Below are 19,131 nucleotides of genomic sequence, written 5' to 3'. Positions count from 1 at the left end.
AAATTCTAAGAAAGTAAAATTTGTGGTTGAAGATTTAGAGTTATGGAAGCAAAAAATTTTAAAAAGGACTAAAAAAATCACGAGTGCATTATTTTGTTGTTCATTATTTTTGTTTCAAAATTTATGATTATTTATAAAAAATATTTTAAAAGGATAAAAATTATAATACAATTCTATCAACTTTAAAGATCACCCCTATGTATACTCTTATCAAAATATCACACTGGTGAAACTAAGCAGGGGGTAGATAATAATATGGAAAGCAATCACCTGCTTCTCAAATTTCAAAGCGACTCAGGTTACACGTTTTTTTATAAGAGCATCCAAAATTTTTGAAGCCTTCAGATGTTCTTAATTTTTTTAGTTTTAAGCCTAAAAATGTTCTTGACATGTTCCTATAAAATAGGGTGTGTTTGAGTCCACAAAGCTTGTTCTTAACATTTTGGCCAGTTATGCCTCATGTTCTTATATAGCTTATTCTTATAAAAAAACGTGAATTTGTTCAAAAGGAGGCACTGTGTCACGATGAAAATTAACAAGTCATAAAGTAACGGCTAATTAGGAAGTTTCACCCCTTTAAGCTAATAAGGTCGTTACAAAGGAAACGTAAAATGTAGAACATAAACTTAAAATTTTACAAGCCTTAGGATTTCAAAGATATAAATGAAGTGCAATAAAATTAAAATAGTATGTATATCTACAATTGAAAAGTAAATAAAATTTCACGCAACAAAACCCAAATAAGCGAATAGTTCAAATATAGCTACCAATTTTTAAACGAAAAGATACATTCTGTTCTATGTGTTGTTCTTCGAATGAAGACGTGTTCATTTTACTGCCATTCTTTGTAAACTTCGAATGCTTCTTTGGAATGTTTGTCCAATTCCTCTTTATACGCTACAAAGGACAACAAAAGATTAAAATTCTAACAAGACTGGTCAAAATAACAGACTCAACCGAAGCTATCCATCGGGTGACTCACTGGGAGACTCCAAAACTAGACCAAATCTAAAAAGCTATACCTCACACTTTCAGTTAGACTAGTAGACTATCCTATAGTGAAAAGCTACTTTGAGAGTTAAACCATTTTGTTTGGTCTCAGGATGTCACCAACAAGGCTCAAAATAACGATTTCAACTGGGTCGGACAAAATGTCCGACATGGGTTGTTTTTGGCTTAGAAATGATCAATTTTGGGTCGGACATGGGGCAAATTGGGTCGAACAATGTCAGATGTCCGACCGCTATTTCGAGCCCTGCACCAAGGCAAGGTAATTATTTAATTTGGGACCTTAAAAATATCAAGCAGAGACTATGGAGGGTGTCACTAAAAAATTATGACAGTGTAAATCAGCAATAACATACCTGTTTGATTTTCCCAAAGCGTCGCTGCTCTTGCGTTGAGTGGACTTGAAACATTGGGATCTGAAAAGAGTAAATTTAGATTTAGATTATTGAAAAACATAAAATCATAAGCTGATTTAACTCTTCTTCGTCTTTCGAGTAAAAACACACAAAAAGAGTAACTTTTACTCAGCCTGTTCGGAAAAATATACCCAAAATAGTAACTCTCGGATGGGAATTTTATACACGATAAGCATCCCCTATATCAAATCAATTTCGGGATGCCTACATCGTATCAAGATATCATCATCCACTAACTCGATCTTCAAAGAACCGGTGTCTTTCTTATCAAAGAGTGAATCAAACAGAATCAAATACAAAATATAATAATTTTTCAAAACTTCCGAGCGACACCCATTTTGGGTCGAATGGTAGAAACATTCAAACGATAAAGAATCGAATTAAAGTTAGTTTAAGCTTTCTGAATTTATCTTCCACATTTGATAGGCTCTGGTTTTTAGAAGACCCACATGCAAAATATTAACACTAAAATTAAAAAAAAAAATTGAACCTTGTAATAAACTTTGAATCGAAACCAATATGGAGTGAACGCTGTTGCAGGATGACCATCTCTCCTAAAGAAAATAAACATAATGGATAAAAGTACTTGGAATTACCGTTACAACTGACCAATACACCTTAACAACTCTTTTATCGCTTTTGAGAAGACTGGTAACGAAAATACAAGGAAAACTCTTCTTGATTAAGGTATCGAAAACACAAGTGTAGGAATGCTCTTGTGACAAATGCAAGAAAACCTTGCATTCAAGCGATAAAGTAACGTCAATATAGTTAAGTTATTCGAATGCTAAAAATAGTTTGCACTCTTCCGCACCGACTCCAGAAAAGGCCTCTAGAGTTTCGGTGGAAATCAGCGAGCACCTTACCAAAAAACGGTATTTTTCATTTCGTTTCTTAGCGAGTTACACTTTGATGATTTTTGAAGAACAAAAACCTTTCAAGTGTTCTGACGGAAATTTGTTTTTCCCCTACTGCAAAAGCTTTGAAAGCTAAAAGTGACGTCAAAAAATCTAATGTATGGAGCCCAAAGACCTGGGCTAAAAATATTCAAAAAAGTTGGAAATTGGAATTGACGTTAAATTGAAGAACAAATGCCGTGACGTCTATATAGGCTATGCCGGAATTTCCTTGGTTTGATTCAGTTGAAGCCTTTAAAATGTCATGCACATAGAATGTAGAGGGGTCCAGCTGGGCATTCTTTATGAGGGGCTAAGGAAAATCGCCCTGGCTAAATTTTAAAAACCTAGACCCACATTCATAAAGCAAAATATTGAAGAAATTTTGCCTGAACATTCTTAATAATCTTATTGCGCCACAGGCAAAATATTTTTTAAGAGGAGTCAAAACTTTCTCCACACTATAGATTTTTAACATAATTTGAAATGTATATCTGCCCCCAGTTCTATTACTCAACACTCAGCCCCTCCAGAATTTTTTAAAGAATACAGCCCCAATCTAGCAAAAATGGTTTAGCCCCCTCTAAGCTCAGGGAGTGCATTCTATGATGTACCGAGAACAAATGTTCTTAAATTCATTACCAGCCCCCTAAAAAGCCGACCACGTTGTTAAGGGTTGATAGGTGCATTAGGATGGATTCAGATGGATAGATGAATCTTTGATATTTCATAACTGATCTTAAAATTGTTAAGCTTTTGAGCTCCATATGGACATTCAAGACATTTCAAGGGGCCTAAAATTCCCTGAGTTTTCTCAGTTAAAACAATGAGAAAGAATTTTCCCTGATTTCCCCTAATTTTTTCTTAATCCATTCATTTTCCAAATGACAGACTTTACTTTACATAGGGTTCTCCAGGGTTCAGGTACCCCCAAAAAATTTAGGTACCCCCAATCATTTTGGTACCCCCAAAATTTTTAGAATTCTAAAGTAACCCCCAACTTTGAGTTACCCCCTTTTTGATCTTTTTATTGTTAAAAATACAAAAAGGAATTTTTTGCTCTTTTGTCATTCCTGAGAGAATACTTCCATGGCGGCCAGCACTTCTTTTTCAACAAATTCAAGGGTTTCATTTTTGACTATAATTTTCCAGAGTTTCAAGAGATATTTATATACCACAAACTTTCAAGGGTGATGACTTCATACAAAAAACAACAGCCCCCGCACCCACTAATGAAAATTTTAGGTACCCCCAAACATATCAGGTACCCCCTAAATTTAAGAATACTTCCAGGTACCTGGCTTTTTTAACACTTTTTTTTTAGGTACCCCCAAATCTCTGTGGGGGGGGGGTGGATCCTATGCTTTAGCAGCAGGTAAAAACAATCTATCCTCCCCCTCCCCACCAACCCCTACCTTGACCAATAAGAAACGTACCTTGAGGGTATCTAGACAAATATTTCCAGCCATATCAACGTTCGGATGAAAACAAGGAGTGGCAAATGTGATGGTTGGTGCTTCGTATGGATAGGTTGCTGGAAATTTTAAACTCATCTTGTATGCCTTTCCGCTGTACACCTAGGATTTAATAGATAAACTTTAATACATTGGAATCTCCATAACTCGAACCTACACGGGGAACACGAATTTGATCGAGTTAAGGAAATTTTGAGTAAGATTTATAGGGCATTAACTGAAGGAACGAAAAAACTTGTTTGAAGTAAGAAGACATTCGAGGTTATAGAGTTTCGAGTTAAAGAGCCTGCACTGTAGATAAATTAAAAATCGTAGCAAGTAGTGACTATACTTGAATCTGAAAGAGACTGCACGATGTCTGATAAGACATCCCAAGTCTGTCCAAGTACCTTAAAAAACCATTAAGTACTGTTAGATTGTACCCCTTAAAATGAAAAAAAAAGAACGAGTCCCCCTCAGATTTTTATCTTTAGAGTTTGACAATAACAAAGTACAATGATTGGTTTGATATCAGTGCCATCAACATTTGGGTACATAATGATATCCAAATAAATAAAATTCAATAAAAAGAAATTGGAAATAAACTGGATCCTATTATAATCAAATGATACAAATAAAACTTATCATGAATAAAACCAAACAAAAGATGCAGTATCTGGTATAACAGTTGTGTTTTGCTTATTATCTTAGACCTTGTAAATTATCTTTATTATTAGATTTGGACTGGGAATGTCTTCTGATTGTAGTCATAGTTTAAGTTAGGTCAAGAAACAAGAGGTCTTCCTTAGAGAATTTAGGCAGTAAAACACAAGTAAGATCATTAATGTTGACCAACTATTACCCTTCAGCAAACAATTTTTTACAATAGAGAGAGAGAGGGAAGAGAGGATGTAGATTCATGGGCCCTGGCGAGCTACTATGAGTGGGGGGGGGCAAGATTTTTTTTCACGTTTTACACCATCAAAACACCTTAAAAACGTTATCTAATTGGGAAGGATAATAGTTTTTATGGTTTGATTTGGTCTGTTAAAAGTTGTTCTAATGTACATAAAAATTCAGCATGGTCTGCAAAAAAGTGGGCATGAGATTGTGAGCACGAAAACAGGAAAGAAGATATTATTAGATAAAGGAAATTATTATCAATAAAACATGTTTAGACATTACATCTAAATCAATCACCAACTTTCAAATTTTAGTCCCCCCTTTTTTCTTGTTTTGATAGATTCTTGCACCCCTTAATAAAGAATACCCCTTATTTTAAAAAAATTACAAAAATCCCCCCTTTTTTAAAAGGCTATTTTTTTTGCTCCCCCCTTATTTTAAGGGGGGGGGGGCAGAAACCATGATTTTAGGATAAATGATTAGTTTATCATAAGGTGACTTTTTCCATGAAGAGACATGTTTTTTTCAGCTAGTATGGTAATAAAAAATTAGAAAATGGTTAAGATATCACTCACCGAACCTTCAGGGCCTTTGATTTTACCAGTCCATTTAAATGTATCATCTTCCATTGGAAAAGCTGTAACATTGCTATCATTTGCCATCTAAAGTAAGAAAAATATTAGAACTTAATACTTTCCTACTTTCTTCAACAAGTAGAAAAAATAAACTTTGCAGATTGTTTGATTCCGAGGAAACTCGCTTTTGTAAAAGAAAATATTGGAATTAACTTGTACTCACCATTATGTCTGAGAGTTCTTTCATCAACCTAAAAATATAAAGATAAAATAGTTTTGAATAATATTTCAAAGTTTAAAAAAGGCAAAGTATTCATCATGTGTAAAAAAAAACCAACAATGCAACAAAGATTTTATCGTTGGAATCCACTGGCTCTTCTAAAAAAGTCCAGGATCTGTTTGGATTTCTTCACTTGTTTTAAATTCCAAAATTGTTTGGATATTCAGTCTGTGCTTGTAGAATTTATGATTGAACTTTTTTGTCGATGAACTGTTTCATAATGCAACCAATGTATTTCGTCTTGATAATGACAATCAGTGCCAATAGGGCAATTCTCAAAAGCCTACTCCTAAAAGTCTTGGAGATCACCAATACCATTAATAATTTCATAATCTTTTGACTATACGTATAAAATTTACGACGTCTTCAATTATGACCTCATAAAACAGCTTTTTTCAAATCCTTCATAAAATACTTATTAAAAATCTTATTAACAGTGATTTCTGAAATATTGCCCAAAGACCCAAGTTTTTTAGGCTTTATTGAGGGACTTGCCGAGAGTTACTAGAGATTCTGTTTGGAATTATTTGCAGACAACACTTGATTGATGAAACGAACATTCAAATCAGGATTTTGTCCATCTATAAATTGATCTGACACTGATATTTAAATGGACTGACAACATTCTTTCATTAGTAGGATACAGCGCTGGTTAAAATTCACATTTACAAAAATACGCCTTTAAGCCTCCTACAACTATTCACAGTGATTTCTGAAATCTACATCCTAATAAGCTTTTTTGACATCAAATGACCATGCCTAAGGCAACCTGCTTTTTGCACTTTACTTTAGGCATTTTTGTCAGCTTAAGTTAAACAAGATTCTTTTTTCACATTATTTGCAGAGTGATAAAGAAATGTCAAAATCAGAGGTTTTTCATCTACAAATTATCTTATCATTGTCTATAAATGGACAGACAACAACATGCAGCTAAATTATCTTAAATTTCAGCACGTTGTCTATACGGGAAAATGACTTCCTGAAACAAAGTTCATATACTTTTCTGACAATACAAATTTAATAAAAAGTAAAGACCAAGTTAAAGACCCATAGTTCCCCTAGATACAAAATTGTCAAAATTATTCAAAAGAAGTCAAAAGCATAAGTGTATGGATCTACTGCACCTTCAAATCAAAAAGCTCTCCCTCACCGGGAATAACTATTCACAATTCTGGTCTCCCCTAGAAACTCAGCCTTGTTCATCAACTTGAAGAGGTTCAGAAACTCCATACCTCTACGACATTTTAACTATTGGAAAAAGCTAAATTCATTAAAATTGTACAGCATTAAGAAGAGAATGCTATCAATAATATATACCTAGAAAGTAATTTAAGGAAATGTCCTAAATTTCAATTTTGTTGAACAAAAAGGAAGCATTCTAAAATAACAGGGTTTGAATTAAATTTTTTTTAAAGTGATTTTTTTTGTTTACACGGGCGCTGAGAAAAATACTAATAAACAAGCAACGAAAAAGTCTGTTTGTTTGGGAAGTTTTTGGGCATTACAAGATTAATAAGTAGCTCATGAATAATTAAAATGTAATTAAAATGTACATGCTTTTAAGAAGTTAAACTAGACTATTAAAGATCCAATAAACAGTGTTTAGCATATCAAGGGAAAGCAAAAGCTTTCTGAACAATTAAAGATCAAATTAATAGTGTTATGCTTTTAAGAAATTTACTATTACCCTATTATTAGATGAATTAATTAAAAGTCTTCAAAAAACATCTGGACACCTTCCTCACAGCTGCACAGGACGAAGCACGCTTGCTCACTCTTAAGGCAAGCTGACTTTCAGCAGATAATTTCTTTGAATTGACACTTTTTGTTCTTTTGTCATTCCTAAAATCATGCTCACACATGAACGCCTGCTAATAAGCTTTGTTGTTATGCTATAAAGATGACGGCTGTAAATCAAAACAATCACATTAGAAAAATATAGCAAAAGATGGCGTGATGGGAAAAGAAAGAAAAATTGGATGGGAAGCTAGGTGCTGGGGTAAAAAAATTCAATAATTTGAAATATTTTGAAATATTTGATTTGGAAAATATAACCAGCCCCCAGAGCCTCCATCAAGACAGCTAGGTACCCTTAATGAATAGGTATCCCCAAAGAATTGCAAGGCATTAGCCCCCCCTCTACTAACCTGGCCTAGGCAGGCCTAGGTGCCCTTCAGATTTCTGGGGGGGCTGATACCATTACTGCCACAGCACCAAATCCACAAAAACTTAAAAGCTCTAATACCTAACACATCCCATTCTATGGTAATTTGAATAGTTTGCCTTGTTTACAAGACCGCAACGTACCGTGAGTGGTCCTAAATCCAACAACCCTGCCTAAATCTGATGGGGTCTTTAAAAGATACAAACTAAAATAAAAACAAACCTTTGTATGTGACGCAATGAAGATACCAAAGTGTCAACTAAACTGATACACATTGATTTGAACCATATAACAATAATGGTGCTTCTTATACAAAACATAATTTTTCATTACATAAATTGTTAACGTTTTAAACACGAGCAGCAGATTCAGAATAATAGAGGTAATTATTTTTACAACTCACACTTTTTTTATCACATTAATTGATATCTTGACATTGTTAGATGTTTTGTTTTGAGAGTCCTTGCAATAGTTTATCGATCAACTTGGAGAAGGAATGTTTGTAAACATAGAATTTTTTTTTCATAACAGCTATTTGGGGTGTCAGAATTAGGCAGGGCTGTCGGATTTAGGGCCACTCACGGTACAGATTTGGTGCAACATCTATAGGGGCCATTCAAAAAGTACGTTTGTCCAAATTAGGGATTAACAATTATCTTCGGTTATCGATTCAAAGAAAAAATGTAATTAGGAGATAGATAGAAAAAGATTTTTCATAGACTACATGTTTTTTTTTATAAACATTGCACTTATAAGCATATCTAGGCTCAGATATGGGGAAAAATTAAGCATATGGCAAGCATTACTTGAGCTTAAGAAAAATGTTTTTTTCTCGATTTTTGCTTTTTAAAGTGGAATTTTACGGTTTTTCAGTATTTCCCTAAATTTATGCTTTAGATTTAAGCATCCCCTCAAGCATTTTTCAGCCTTATTAAGCTTTCAACCTGAGCATCTCTGAGCCTGTTTTTGGATTTTTGTATGCTTATAAAAAAAAAACATGTAAGTTAAAAGTCACGCTTGTGACAAGCACCCCCCGCAAAAGCGAACGTACACAGATCGACTTGACCCCCTCCCCCCGTTCGTTTTTGTTTTCGTTTGCTTTTTTGCTGACCCCCTCCCCCCCTCCGCGACGAACGTACTTTTTGAATGGCCCCATATGATATACAGATAACTTTTGCACTCAAATACCAATACCAATCGATTTCCATATTTTGTACCAACATTCATATGTAGATTTTCTAGACTCCCTTTTCCTTATCTCTTATAAATTTCTATGATGAAATTTTCAATGATTTCACATATGTAAACCCCCTGTATTGGATTGTCATTCGTTTACGTTTGATTGTGTTTGAATATACTCCATTGTATTTGCTCTCAAGGAGCTGAGTAGATTGATATGATCATCTTCAGTATGGTTGCCAACTCTGGGGTCTTACTGACAATACCACCTCCAAGCCTATATTTATACTTCAAAAGAAAGCCTTACGTGTTATTACTTTTAACAACTCTCAATGCCCTTCTTCTCCACTCTTTTCTGATCTCAAAATTCTCAAGATTTTTGACCTTATATCTTTTGTCCACAGATTCCTAAATAACAAATTACCCTTTGACCTTCTGGAGTTTTTTAACTTTATTCAGCTCGATGCTGAAGACGAAAACACTCAAAGTACCAGAGGAGCATGTTGAACTACTTTTTGTTCCCTCCTACAACACCATTACCTTTGGGAACAAATTCTCTAAAGTTTTGCATAACACATGGAACAGCATGCAGCGATCTTATCCAAATATTACCCTGAGCTCATCTGATTTCAGTTTTGTTAAATCTCTCGCCCTTACTCACTGTCTTGGGAGATACTGAGCACACCCCTCCCCTACCAAGAAAGGTTAGCAAACTTTCTTTTAATATATATTTTTCATTACATAACAAAATTCTTAAAAATATATAAACATTTTTAACTAATTTACAATGTGTTATAAACGCAATCTGTACTTAGGTGGCCGCATCTTTTTGATTAGCTAGACTATAAGGCGGTCTCCTTCCATATATTTTTTGTGCATATCATCACTTGTATCTTTTCTGTAGTGTTAAATGGTAAATAAATACTTACTTACTTACTTACTTACTTACTAATATCTCGTATGTTTTTATCATGACCTTACTGCTCGGTAACAGAGAACAGGGTTAATTTCCACCCTGAGAATCTGTAGGCCAGAATCTTATGGGTGTAAATCAACCATTTTCTTTGTTCCTTTGCTAATTTAGTCTCGACATTTTCGGTAACGTTTTTACTATAAATTTTAACTCATATTTCATTTGATTTTAACACACTTTATTGTTTTAATCCTTGCCCTTCAGACGTCGGGCCGGAGTTTTTATTGTACATCTATATAATAATTTTAAATATATTCTCGAACCTTACTTAGAACATAGCAAACTTTTATATATGGCAGTAAGTAAAATAAATACCGTGAGAGGTCCTAAATCCGACACCACTGCCTAATTCTGACCCCCCAAATAAGCGTTATGAAAAAAAATTCTATGTTTACAAACATTCCCTCTCCAAGTTGAACAATAAACTATTGCTAGAACTCTCGAAACAAAATATCTAACAAGATAGCTGTAATGTCAAGATGTCAATTAATGTAATTAAAAAGTGTGAATTGTAAAAATAATTACCTTTTATTCTGGATCAGTTGCTCATGTTTAAAACGATAACAGTTTTGTAATAAAAGTGACTGTGCGGGAAAATTACGAAACAACTTGGGCTGGTTTCCATCAAGAAACTAAATTGTAAAAATGGCGCGAAGTTGAAAAAAGGGCGGATGCGGTAGCACCTAATTTGAATAACAAACATTGAATCAATGAGGCGGCAACTATCGATGCCCTCTTTACCACCCATAAATCCAGATGTTTATTTACGGAAGGCCTGCAATCAAGCCAAGTGCCAGTGTAAAGTAATAAAAACCAGGCTTGATTACGTAACGTTTCAAAATGAGCACGCTCGTACACAGACCTCTTTTATATTTTCGTGTGCTTCGGAAAATCAAAACATCTCATTACTTTTTATGATGCTGAAGTTACTACTGTTGTCATTTATGACGTTGTGCATATTGCAATAAAAAAATATGTTTTGTTATAAGTTTGATTCAATTGGTTCAGTGTATCAAATCTCTCAGTTTAGTTGACACTTTAGTATCTTGGTTGGGTCACAGCGAAAGGTTTGTTTTTATTTTAGTTTGTATCTTTGAAAGACACCATCGGATTTAGGCAGTGGTGTCTCGGATTTAGGAACTCTCACGGTAGAATGTCAAGTGGCATAAACGGTAAACTCCTTGAATAGATCAAATCTTTTATGACTCATCAAACCCAGAGAGTTTCAGTAAACTCAACCTTGTCCTCAGAAATAGAGGTTATTTCTGGTGTGCCACAAGGATCTGTGCTGGGACCACTATTGTTCATAATCATGATTCAAGATATTGATAACAACATCTTTCATTCTATTTTGGCATTGTTTGCAGACGACACCCAATTGATGAAAGAAATACCAGAGGATGTTCATCATTTACAAAATGATCTAGACACTGTCTATAAATGGACAGAAGACAACAACATGGAACGTCTTTGAAGGCAACTTCCCGAATTTTGATTATGACAAAAATAAAGGAGGCATTTCCTGCCATATAAACAAGAAATTGGGGAGAATTTGCCATCTAAAAGCTGTCAATATTAAACACAAAAATATCTGGAGGGGAAGTCTTTCCCAATAGGGCCCTTGATTATTCAACACTCTTCCCAGACCAATAAGAGATTTGACAAACTGCCCCAAAGAAGTATTCAAAAACACTTAGACACCTTCCTCGCAACTGTTCCTGATGAACCTCTGCTTGCCCACTATTTCAACCTTAGGCAAGCTGACTCCAACAGCCTAAGGAAATGTCGAAGCATCGAACTCAACGAGTTGGATGAGCTGTTCAAGCAGAAGCCAAAAAGAGGTAGGAGTGAAATACCAACGAACGGTTTTTACCTCTTAGTAACTGAGCTGTTTTTACTATTTGATACATCTTGTGTTGAGTTTTGCTTGGAGTTTGCTCTTCGAGACACATTTGATCTTCTAACATTCATGATGATGGTGTATATTGTTGTAAAATACTTGGGTTTTCGAGGGAAAATTGGTTGGCGTTGGCAGCGTTCTGGCTGAGAAAAATGGCGAACCAGTCGAAATTTTATCTGAATTTACCGCCGCCATTCAAAATACAGCGACTTTTCTTTCGACCAATCAAATCATCAGACGATAAAATGAGAGCCAATTAAAATGAAGGAACAAACACGTGGGGGGAACGGAATAAACGGGCTCGAAATCGGATTGCTAGATGCTACCGTGAGTGAGCGTGACACTGACCGTGACAGACAAGACAAACTTATGCCACAAGATGGAGTCACCAGGTCACAGTACACTAGGGCGGGTATGTACTGGTGAGTGTGATTATTTGCGTGCCTTTCGTGCCCTCGTGGGTCTCGTGGGTTACATGGCTCGTGCCCTCGTGGGTCTCGTGCCTTCGTGGGTATCTCGTGGGTCCAAAAAAAATTTACGTGGGTATCTCGTGGGTCCAAAAAAAATTCAGTGGATTTTTGGACCCACAAGATACCCACGTAAATTTTTTGGACCCACGAGATACCCACGTAAATTTTTTTTGGACCCACGAGATACCCACGTAATTTTTTTTTGGACCCACGAGATACCCACGTAAATTTTTTTCGGACCCACGAGATACCCACGTAATTTTTTTCTGGACCCACGAAGGCACGAGACCCACGTAACCCACGAGGGCACGAGCCACGTAACCCACGGGACCCACGAGGGCACGCAAGGCACGCAAATAATCACACTCACCAGTACATACCCGCCCTAGTGGGCGGGATAATGTCTTGCTCTGTATTTTTTTTTTTCTTCTTCATTTTTTAACTTTTATCTTTTAAATAAATGATGAGAGAAAGAGAAGAAAAGCAGACAGGAGACCCATATCGTGTGTTTTTTTATAATTTGATGTACACAAGACGGGTTCGAGCTTACTCTGTACCAGAGTGTATCTCTGTACCAGAGTGTATCTCTGTACCAGAGCTTACTCTGTACCAGAGTGTATCTCTGTACCAGAGTGTATCTCTGTACCAGAGTGTATCTCTGTACCAGAGTGTATCTCTGTACCAGAGCTTACTCTGTACCAGAGTGTATCTCTGTACCAGAGTGTATCTCTGTACCAGAGTGTATCTCTGTACCAGAGTGTATCTCTGTACCAGAGTGTATCTCTGTACCAGAGTGTATCTCTGTACCAGAGTGTATCTCTGTACCAGAGCTTACTCTGTACCAGAGTGTATCTCTGTACCAGAGTGTATCTCTGTACCAGAGTGTATCTCTGTACCAGAGTGTATCTCTGTACCAGAGCTTACTCTGTACCAGAGTGTATCTCTGTACCAGAGTGTATCTCTGTACCAGAGTGTATCTCACGATTATCGTAGCGGGAATGAATTTTGAAATTAGCCGTAGAATCGGGTTTGTGTACAGACAAGTTCGAGCTGTGAGTCCGATATTGGACTCATATAAGGTCGCATTTTTTACAGTTGAAAAAGCGCAGTACTCACATAGCAGTTTGAGCATAGAAACTAAAAACAAACTTTCATTGGCTAATTCATCAACTGTCAAATTGGCAGCCCAAATTATGCTATTCATTTCGCCATCAGTATTATCAACGAAGAAATCATAGCATGGATTCCCATGCTACATCGGACCGAGCCCTATCTCCCGGGATAGAGTTTCCTACCCCTAGATAGGGAAATCACAGCACTTACCACCAGATATTGTGTACTCTGTGCTCGCGACACATCAGAATCGTGCTGTTGTATCGATGATGATACTCGCACATTACGGGAGAACCTTGCGTTCTCGCAGGTACTGAACATATGAGTACCATCACCACACCACATTCAATAGACCTTATTGGAGTTTTTGATTTTTCTAAAAAAGCGATGCATTGTGGGATTGTTTCGAGTGTATTACAATAGAATTCCCTCGAGGAATTCCTAAGAGATTTCTATTGTAATACACTCGAAACAATCTCACAATGCATTGCTATTTTAGAAAAATAAAAAACTCCGATAAGGTTTATTTCCAACATATCTCCCCATACTCTTGTATCAGAGTGTAAAGTGACTTTTATCAAAATATATTTCTAAAACAAAAATAAAAAGTACAAAATTTAATTTATAAATCATGAAACAAAAATTTGTTGCACCTTGGAAATAGTGTTTATTTATCATATACTTACTGTAACTTTATCTCATTTGTGTGCCATTAGTCTAGGCTAGCTAGACTAGGCTATATTTATTCATTAATTTTATTTTAGTATGTTAGGCACACCTGGTTTCCATGGCCTCATTTTCAGTATCATGTCACAGTGTGAACTCAGTCTATTTAAGGCCTCACTTCAGTCACACCTCAGAGCTACCATTTTGTGTCATGTCATGCTGACTGACCATAATGGCATCATAATTCATAAGGCTCTAACCTTAAGTAATTTTCAATTCAATGTGTCAATGTTCAACTCAAGTCAATCAATAGTCAATTCATTCACAGCATTCCTATATTGGCTACCTGGTAGGTTTCATTTCTTGTTCTTGTTCTTTGGCAGCCATCTTGTTTTTGCTTTTAGGCAGCCATTTTGTTTTGTTCTTTCAGTTCACACTGATAGATTAGGGCCTTGCCTTGACATGATTCATAGGTTCAGTATTTCATTCAAGCCTTTATTTTCATTTAAGAACTTAACTTTTTCAATCAGACTTATACTTGTTCATTTTTCAATCAGACTTATACTTTTTCATTGAATTCAGACATTTTCATTTTTGAACTTAGACTTATTTTTTATAAACACAATACTCATAGACCTTTGTTATTTATTTCTACAGTTTGAACACATCACATCAACAAAATCAATCAAACAAAGTTACAAACAGTGTCATTTCCTGTAACGCCACATTCAAACAGAACGCATTGAACAGTTACCAACGTTTCAACGATTTACATGTCAACCAACCGGTCAAGACGCACTATCAAGCGCATTGACTACTCACAACTCAACTCAACCGGTCAAAGAGTCTATTTGACGCCAACTTCAAACGACGAAATGTCTCAACCCGATGAGTCGTCTAACCCAAACACAAGTTCTCAATCAATTAATCAATCGTCTCGTTCCATAGAAGATACAGAACTAGATGCACACGTTTTAATGCATGAAGCACTTGACCTGATCGATGAAAATCCCATCATTGCCGAAAATGCAGATCACATCTCAGTCACCATCCAGCGACTTCAAGCCCTACGAAATAAATTATACCGTCTTGATGGGATCTTGAAGAAAGCCAAAAGCAACCCTGAATTATTACATGAGATTAATGCCACCCTACTTGCAATCAAGGAATACTTCAAGGATTCAAAGAACCTCAAACCAGATATCAAATCAATTCAACCCACTCTGGACGTCACCAATTTCAAGGAGCAATCCAGACGTTTTGAAATCAGTGAGTTGAAAAGAACTATAAATGAACTTTTTGATATTACCTTTAATGATTTAACTGACAATGAACTTATCCAGTTAAAAGCTGAACTATCATCAAAAGCTGAGAAAGTCGACAAAGCTGCAGAGAGGTATGAATCTATTCTTCAAACACCAGTCTCAGAAACCAAGGACGTAACTGAAATTAAGGACCTTGGTGAACAATACGATTCATTGCTGAAATCCAAGTCAAGCTACACCACTCAACTTCTCAAACTTGTGAAAGACCGTGACGTCTACAAAGTCAAGTCTTTTACTGAATCAAAACTGAACATTCGCCTCGAAAAATTTTCCGGCTCAAGTGATTCCAGTATCGATTTTTATACGTTCAAATCAAACTTTGTTAAGCTTCATGAGAGATCTACACCTCGACATTTGCTACCTGACTTGCTCAAAAACAACTATCTCAAAGACCCTGCTCTGAGCATGGTCAAAAGTCTTACCGATATCGAGAGTATCTGGGGACAACTTCAATTTGCCTACGGAGACGTTAAACATCTACTGACTAGGAAGTTGAATCAACTCAACACCATCGACAATATTTCAAAGATCAAGGGCGCAGACAATATTGCGTTCGCATTGAGCAAAGTCATCAACCTCATCAAAGATCTCATTCTCATCGCGGATACTCACAACATCCAGGAATACCTCTACTATGGGGACGGTATTCAACGCATCTACGCACTGCTCGGAGATTCTCGCCTATCAAGATGGTTATCAACAATGGATGAAAGCACCTCACCTCACGTCATATGGAAGAGATTGGTCGAATTCCTAGAGAAAGAACTGAAGCTACAACAACAAAAGGTGATCATCATGGGTCCATCAGAATCCTCGTCAAAAAGACCACCATCAGACCAATCAAAGTCTAAGCAAGATTCATCCAAAACAAATCGACGAGGAGGATACAATTCCAACCCGCCATCACCATCAATCACAACATGCACCATCTGCAACTCAGCCGATGGATCAACAGATCACATATCAACATCTGGACCAAAAGGAACTCGACTCATCCAGTACCACACCTGCAAGCAATTCGTGGAACTGACACCAGCCAAACGTCTTTCACTACTCAAAGGGAAAGGCTACTGCTTCCAATGCCTCTATCCAGGGGCTGACATATCAACTGGCAAACACAAAGAGGGACGCTGCCAACACGATTTTGTTTGTCCACATCAATCCCACGACAATGACATCCCAAGAAGACATGTTCTTGTATGCGAAGAACATAAGGACACTCAAGCCAACAAAGATGTTTTGCAGAAGTACAAGGAACGTTGCACTAGAAGTCTGCGGCTACCAACATTTGCCAAGGAGATCAGCCTGTCATTCATGAATGCCTGCTTCAAATCAAACCCAATAAATGATGTTGACGTTCCTCAAGGTATCTTCTTATTTCAATCAATCCTGATCAACAATCGTCAATATACAATCTTCTTCGACAATGGCTGCTTTGATTTCATTGTCAAGCACTCAGCAGTGAAATCCCTCGGACCGTTGGCTATTCAAGAATCATCTCGATCCATCGAAATCAGTGGTGTTGGTAACACCACAACTCACTCAACCTATGGTACGTACAATGTCAAGATACCCATGCACAATGGTCAAATGGCATCAATGTCTGGCACATGTATGGAAGAAATCACTGCTGTCTTCCCACACTACACACTCGATGAACCATTTCAAGACATCCAAAGATCATATCAAACCTCTGGTCGAGATTCAAAGACACTTCCCATCCCATCATCAGTAGTTGGAGGAGAAGTGCACCTCATGATCGGTATGCGTTATTTACGTTATCACCCTAAGATGATACATCAACTTCATTCTGGCTTAGCAATTTACGAATCTCCATTCAAGAACGTCAACGGTGGTAGAGGAGTGATAGGAGGTCCGCATCCTATCTTTACCAGCATCCATCGGTGTTTCTTTGCTGACAAACCAGGAGCTTCAGCATTCTTCACCAGCCAACTCCGATTGTACAACTCTGGTTCAAATTTTGATCCTGACGTATCATTATCTGTCCTGCCTTCTCATCCAGGAAAGCATTTTGACACATCAGAATCAGTTGGCTCAGAAATAACCTATCGTTGTGTCAATTGTAGAAGCTGCAAGGACTGCAAGCAATCAAGCCATCAAGAAGCAATCAGCATCAGGGAGGAGATAGAACAAGAAATCATCAATTCTTCCATCACAATTGATACCAACAATCAGACCATCACAGCAAAACTGCCATTCATCGAAGAGGCTGATGTCAAGCTCACCCCAAACAAATCAATCGCACAGAAGATCTACTACCAGCAGCTGAGGAAACTTGATCGCAACTCTAAAGACAAGGAAGATATCCTGAAGTCTGAAGCAAAGCTACAGAGCATGGGCTTTGTGGATTATGTCAGCAACTTATCAGAAGACATCCGTCAATCACTTCACGCAAACTCAACTCAAAACTTCATCCCATGGCGTGCAGTTTGGAAATCAACTTCGCTCAGCACACCATGTCGTATTGTATTTGATGCTTCCTTCCCTACCGCATCTGGTTACAGCTTAAACGACTGCCTTGCCAAAGGAAGCAACAATCTAAACAAGCTGCAAGAAGTACTGCTACGCTGGTCAACTCATAGAATTGGCATACATACCGATGTATGCAAGATGTACAACACTATCCACCTCAACCCAGACCATTGGTGCTATCAGCGTTATATTTGGCACCCAGAACTTGACTCATCAAAGACACCAATGGAAAAAGTGATCAAAACACTAATCTATGGAATCAGATCCAGCGGAAATCAGGCGGAGCGAGGACTTCGTCAGATTGCCTACTTATTTCAAGATCAATATCCTGAAGTTTATCGCATCGTCAATGAAGATGTTTATGTCGATGATTGTCTAACAGGAGAAGAATCAATCAAGATCGCCCATCAGCGTGCAGATGAATTTGAATATGTCATCGGTCATGGAGGCTTCCGTCTCAAAGGAGTCACTTTCACTGGCGAAGATCCGCTACCAGACCTCACTGATGATGGTGAATCAATTATCGTTGGAGGATTGAAATGGTATCCAAAGACAGATGAGGTATCACTTAACATTTCTGAACTGAACTTCTCCAAAAAGACAAGAGGCAAGAAGAATCAAGATCGATTGAATATCATTCCTGAAAAACTCACACGTCGTCAATGTATCTCAAAGGTTGCAGAGATCTACGACCTCACTGGCAAGATTGCACCTCTTGTGGCTGCAATGAAGTTAGACCTCCAACAACTAAACCTACGACAACTTCAATGGGATGATGTCCTGCCCAACGAGCTGCGACAAGTATGGCTCAATCATTTTGAAACAATGCAAGAAATTGGATCCATCCGCTTCAAACGATCAATCGTACCCAAGGATGCTGTCGATATGCAAATCGAAACTCTGGATTTTGGGGATGCAAGTCAAAGCTTGGTATGTGTTAGTATCTATGCACGATTCCGTCTCAAAGATGGCTCTCATTCCTGTCAACTTGTCTTCTCACGCACAAGAACTGTTCAAAAGACATCATTACCAAGAGCTGAGTTGTATGCTGCGTTATTGAATGCATACACAAGTGAAATCGTCAAAAGATCATTCAAAGGACTTGTTGTATCATCCAAGAAGTTTACAGACAGTCAAATCGCATTACATTGGATCAGTAACGATCAAAAGCCATTGAAGGAATGGGTCCGGAACCGTGTCATTGAAATCAATCGTTTTTCATCAAAGGACCAGTGGGCCTACATTCAATCGAACGACAACATTGCTGATCTTGGTACAAGACCAGGAGCTCAAATCAAGGATGTTGACCAATCTTC

At 37.1% G+C, this 19,131-nt stretch overlaps 1 protein-coding gene across 1 annotated transcript; it reads right to left on the bottom strand.

The window, feature by feature from the left end:
• Positions 1 to 94: 94 nt before the first annotated feature.
• LOC136821531 (probable ubiquitin-conjugating enzyme E2 C) lies at positions 95 to 11,935 on the bottom strand. The gene is made up of 7 exons (XM_067077756.1): positions 11,722 to 11,935; positions 5,476 to 5,503; positions 5,253 to 5,339; positions 3,757 to 3,897; positions 1,915 to 1,978; positions 1,365 to 1,424; positions 95 to 897 (listed from the first exon to the last, which is right to left on the bottom strand). The coding sequence occupies exons 1-7, from the start codon at positions 11,817 to 11,819 to the stop codon at positions 833 to 835; spliced, it is 543 nt and encodes a 180-aa protein (XP_066933857.1). The 5' UTR covers positions 11,820 to 11,935; the 3' UTR covers positions 95 to 832.
• Between the last annotated feature and the right edge of the window lie 7,196 nt (positions 11,936 to 19,131).

The sequence above is a fragment of the Clytia hemisphaerica genome, unplaced genomic scaffold, assembly GCF_902728285.1.
Source record: "Clytia hemisphaerica strain Z4C2 unplaced genomic scaffold, Clytia hemisphaerica genome assembly, whole genome shotgun sequence".
Lineage (NCBI taxonomy): Eukaryota > Metazoa > Cnidaria > Hydrozoa > Leptothecata > Clytiidae > Clytia > Clytia hemisphaerica.
This window is presented reverse-complemented; position numbering and strand designations above follow the sequence as displayed.

Excerpts from the sequence above, each read along its gene's own strand:
- LOC136821531 (XM_067077756.1), bottom strand. The coding sequence starts at position 11,819 with ATGAATGTTAGAAGATCAAATGTGTCTCGAAGAGCAAACTCCAAGCAA. Across the intron at positions 5,340-5,475 it reads AAGAACTCTCAGACATAATG|ATGGCAAATGATAGCAATGT; the intron begins GTGAGTACAAGT and ends TTCTTACTTTAG. Across the intron at positions 1,425-1,914 it reads GATTCAAAGTTTATTACAAG|ATCCCAATGTTTCAAGTCCA; the intron begins GTTCAATTTTTT and ends TACTCTTTTCAG.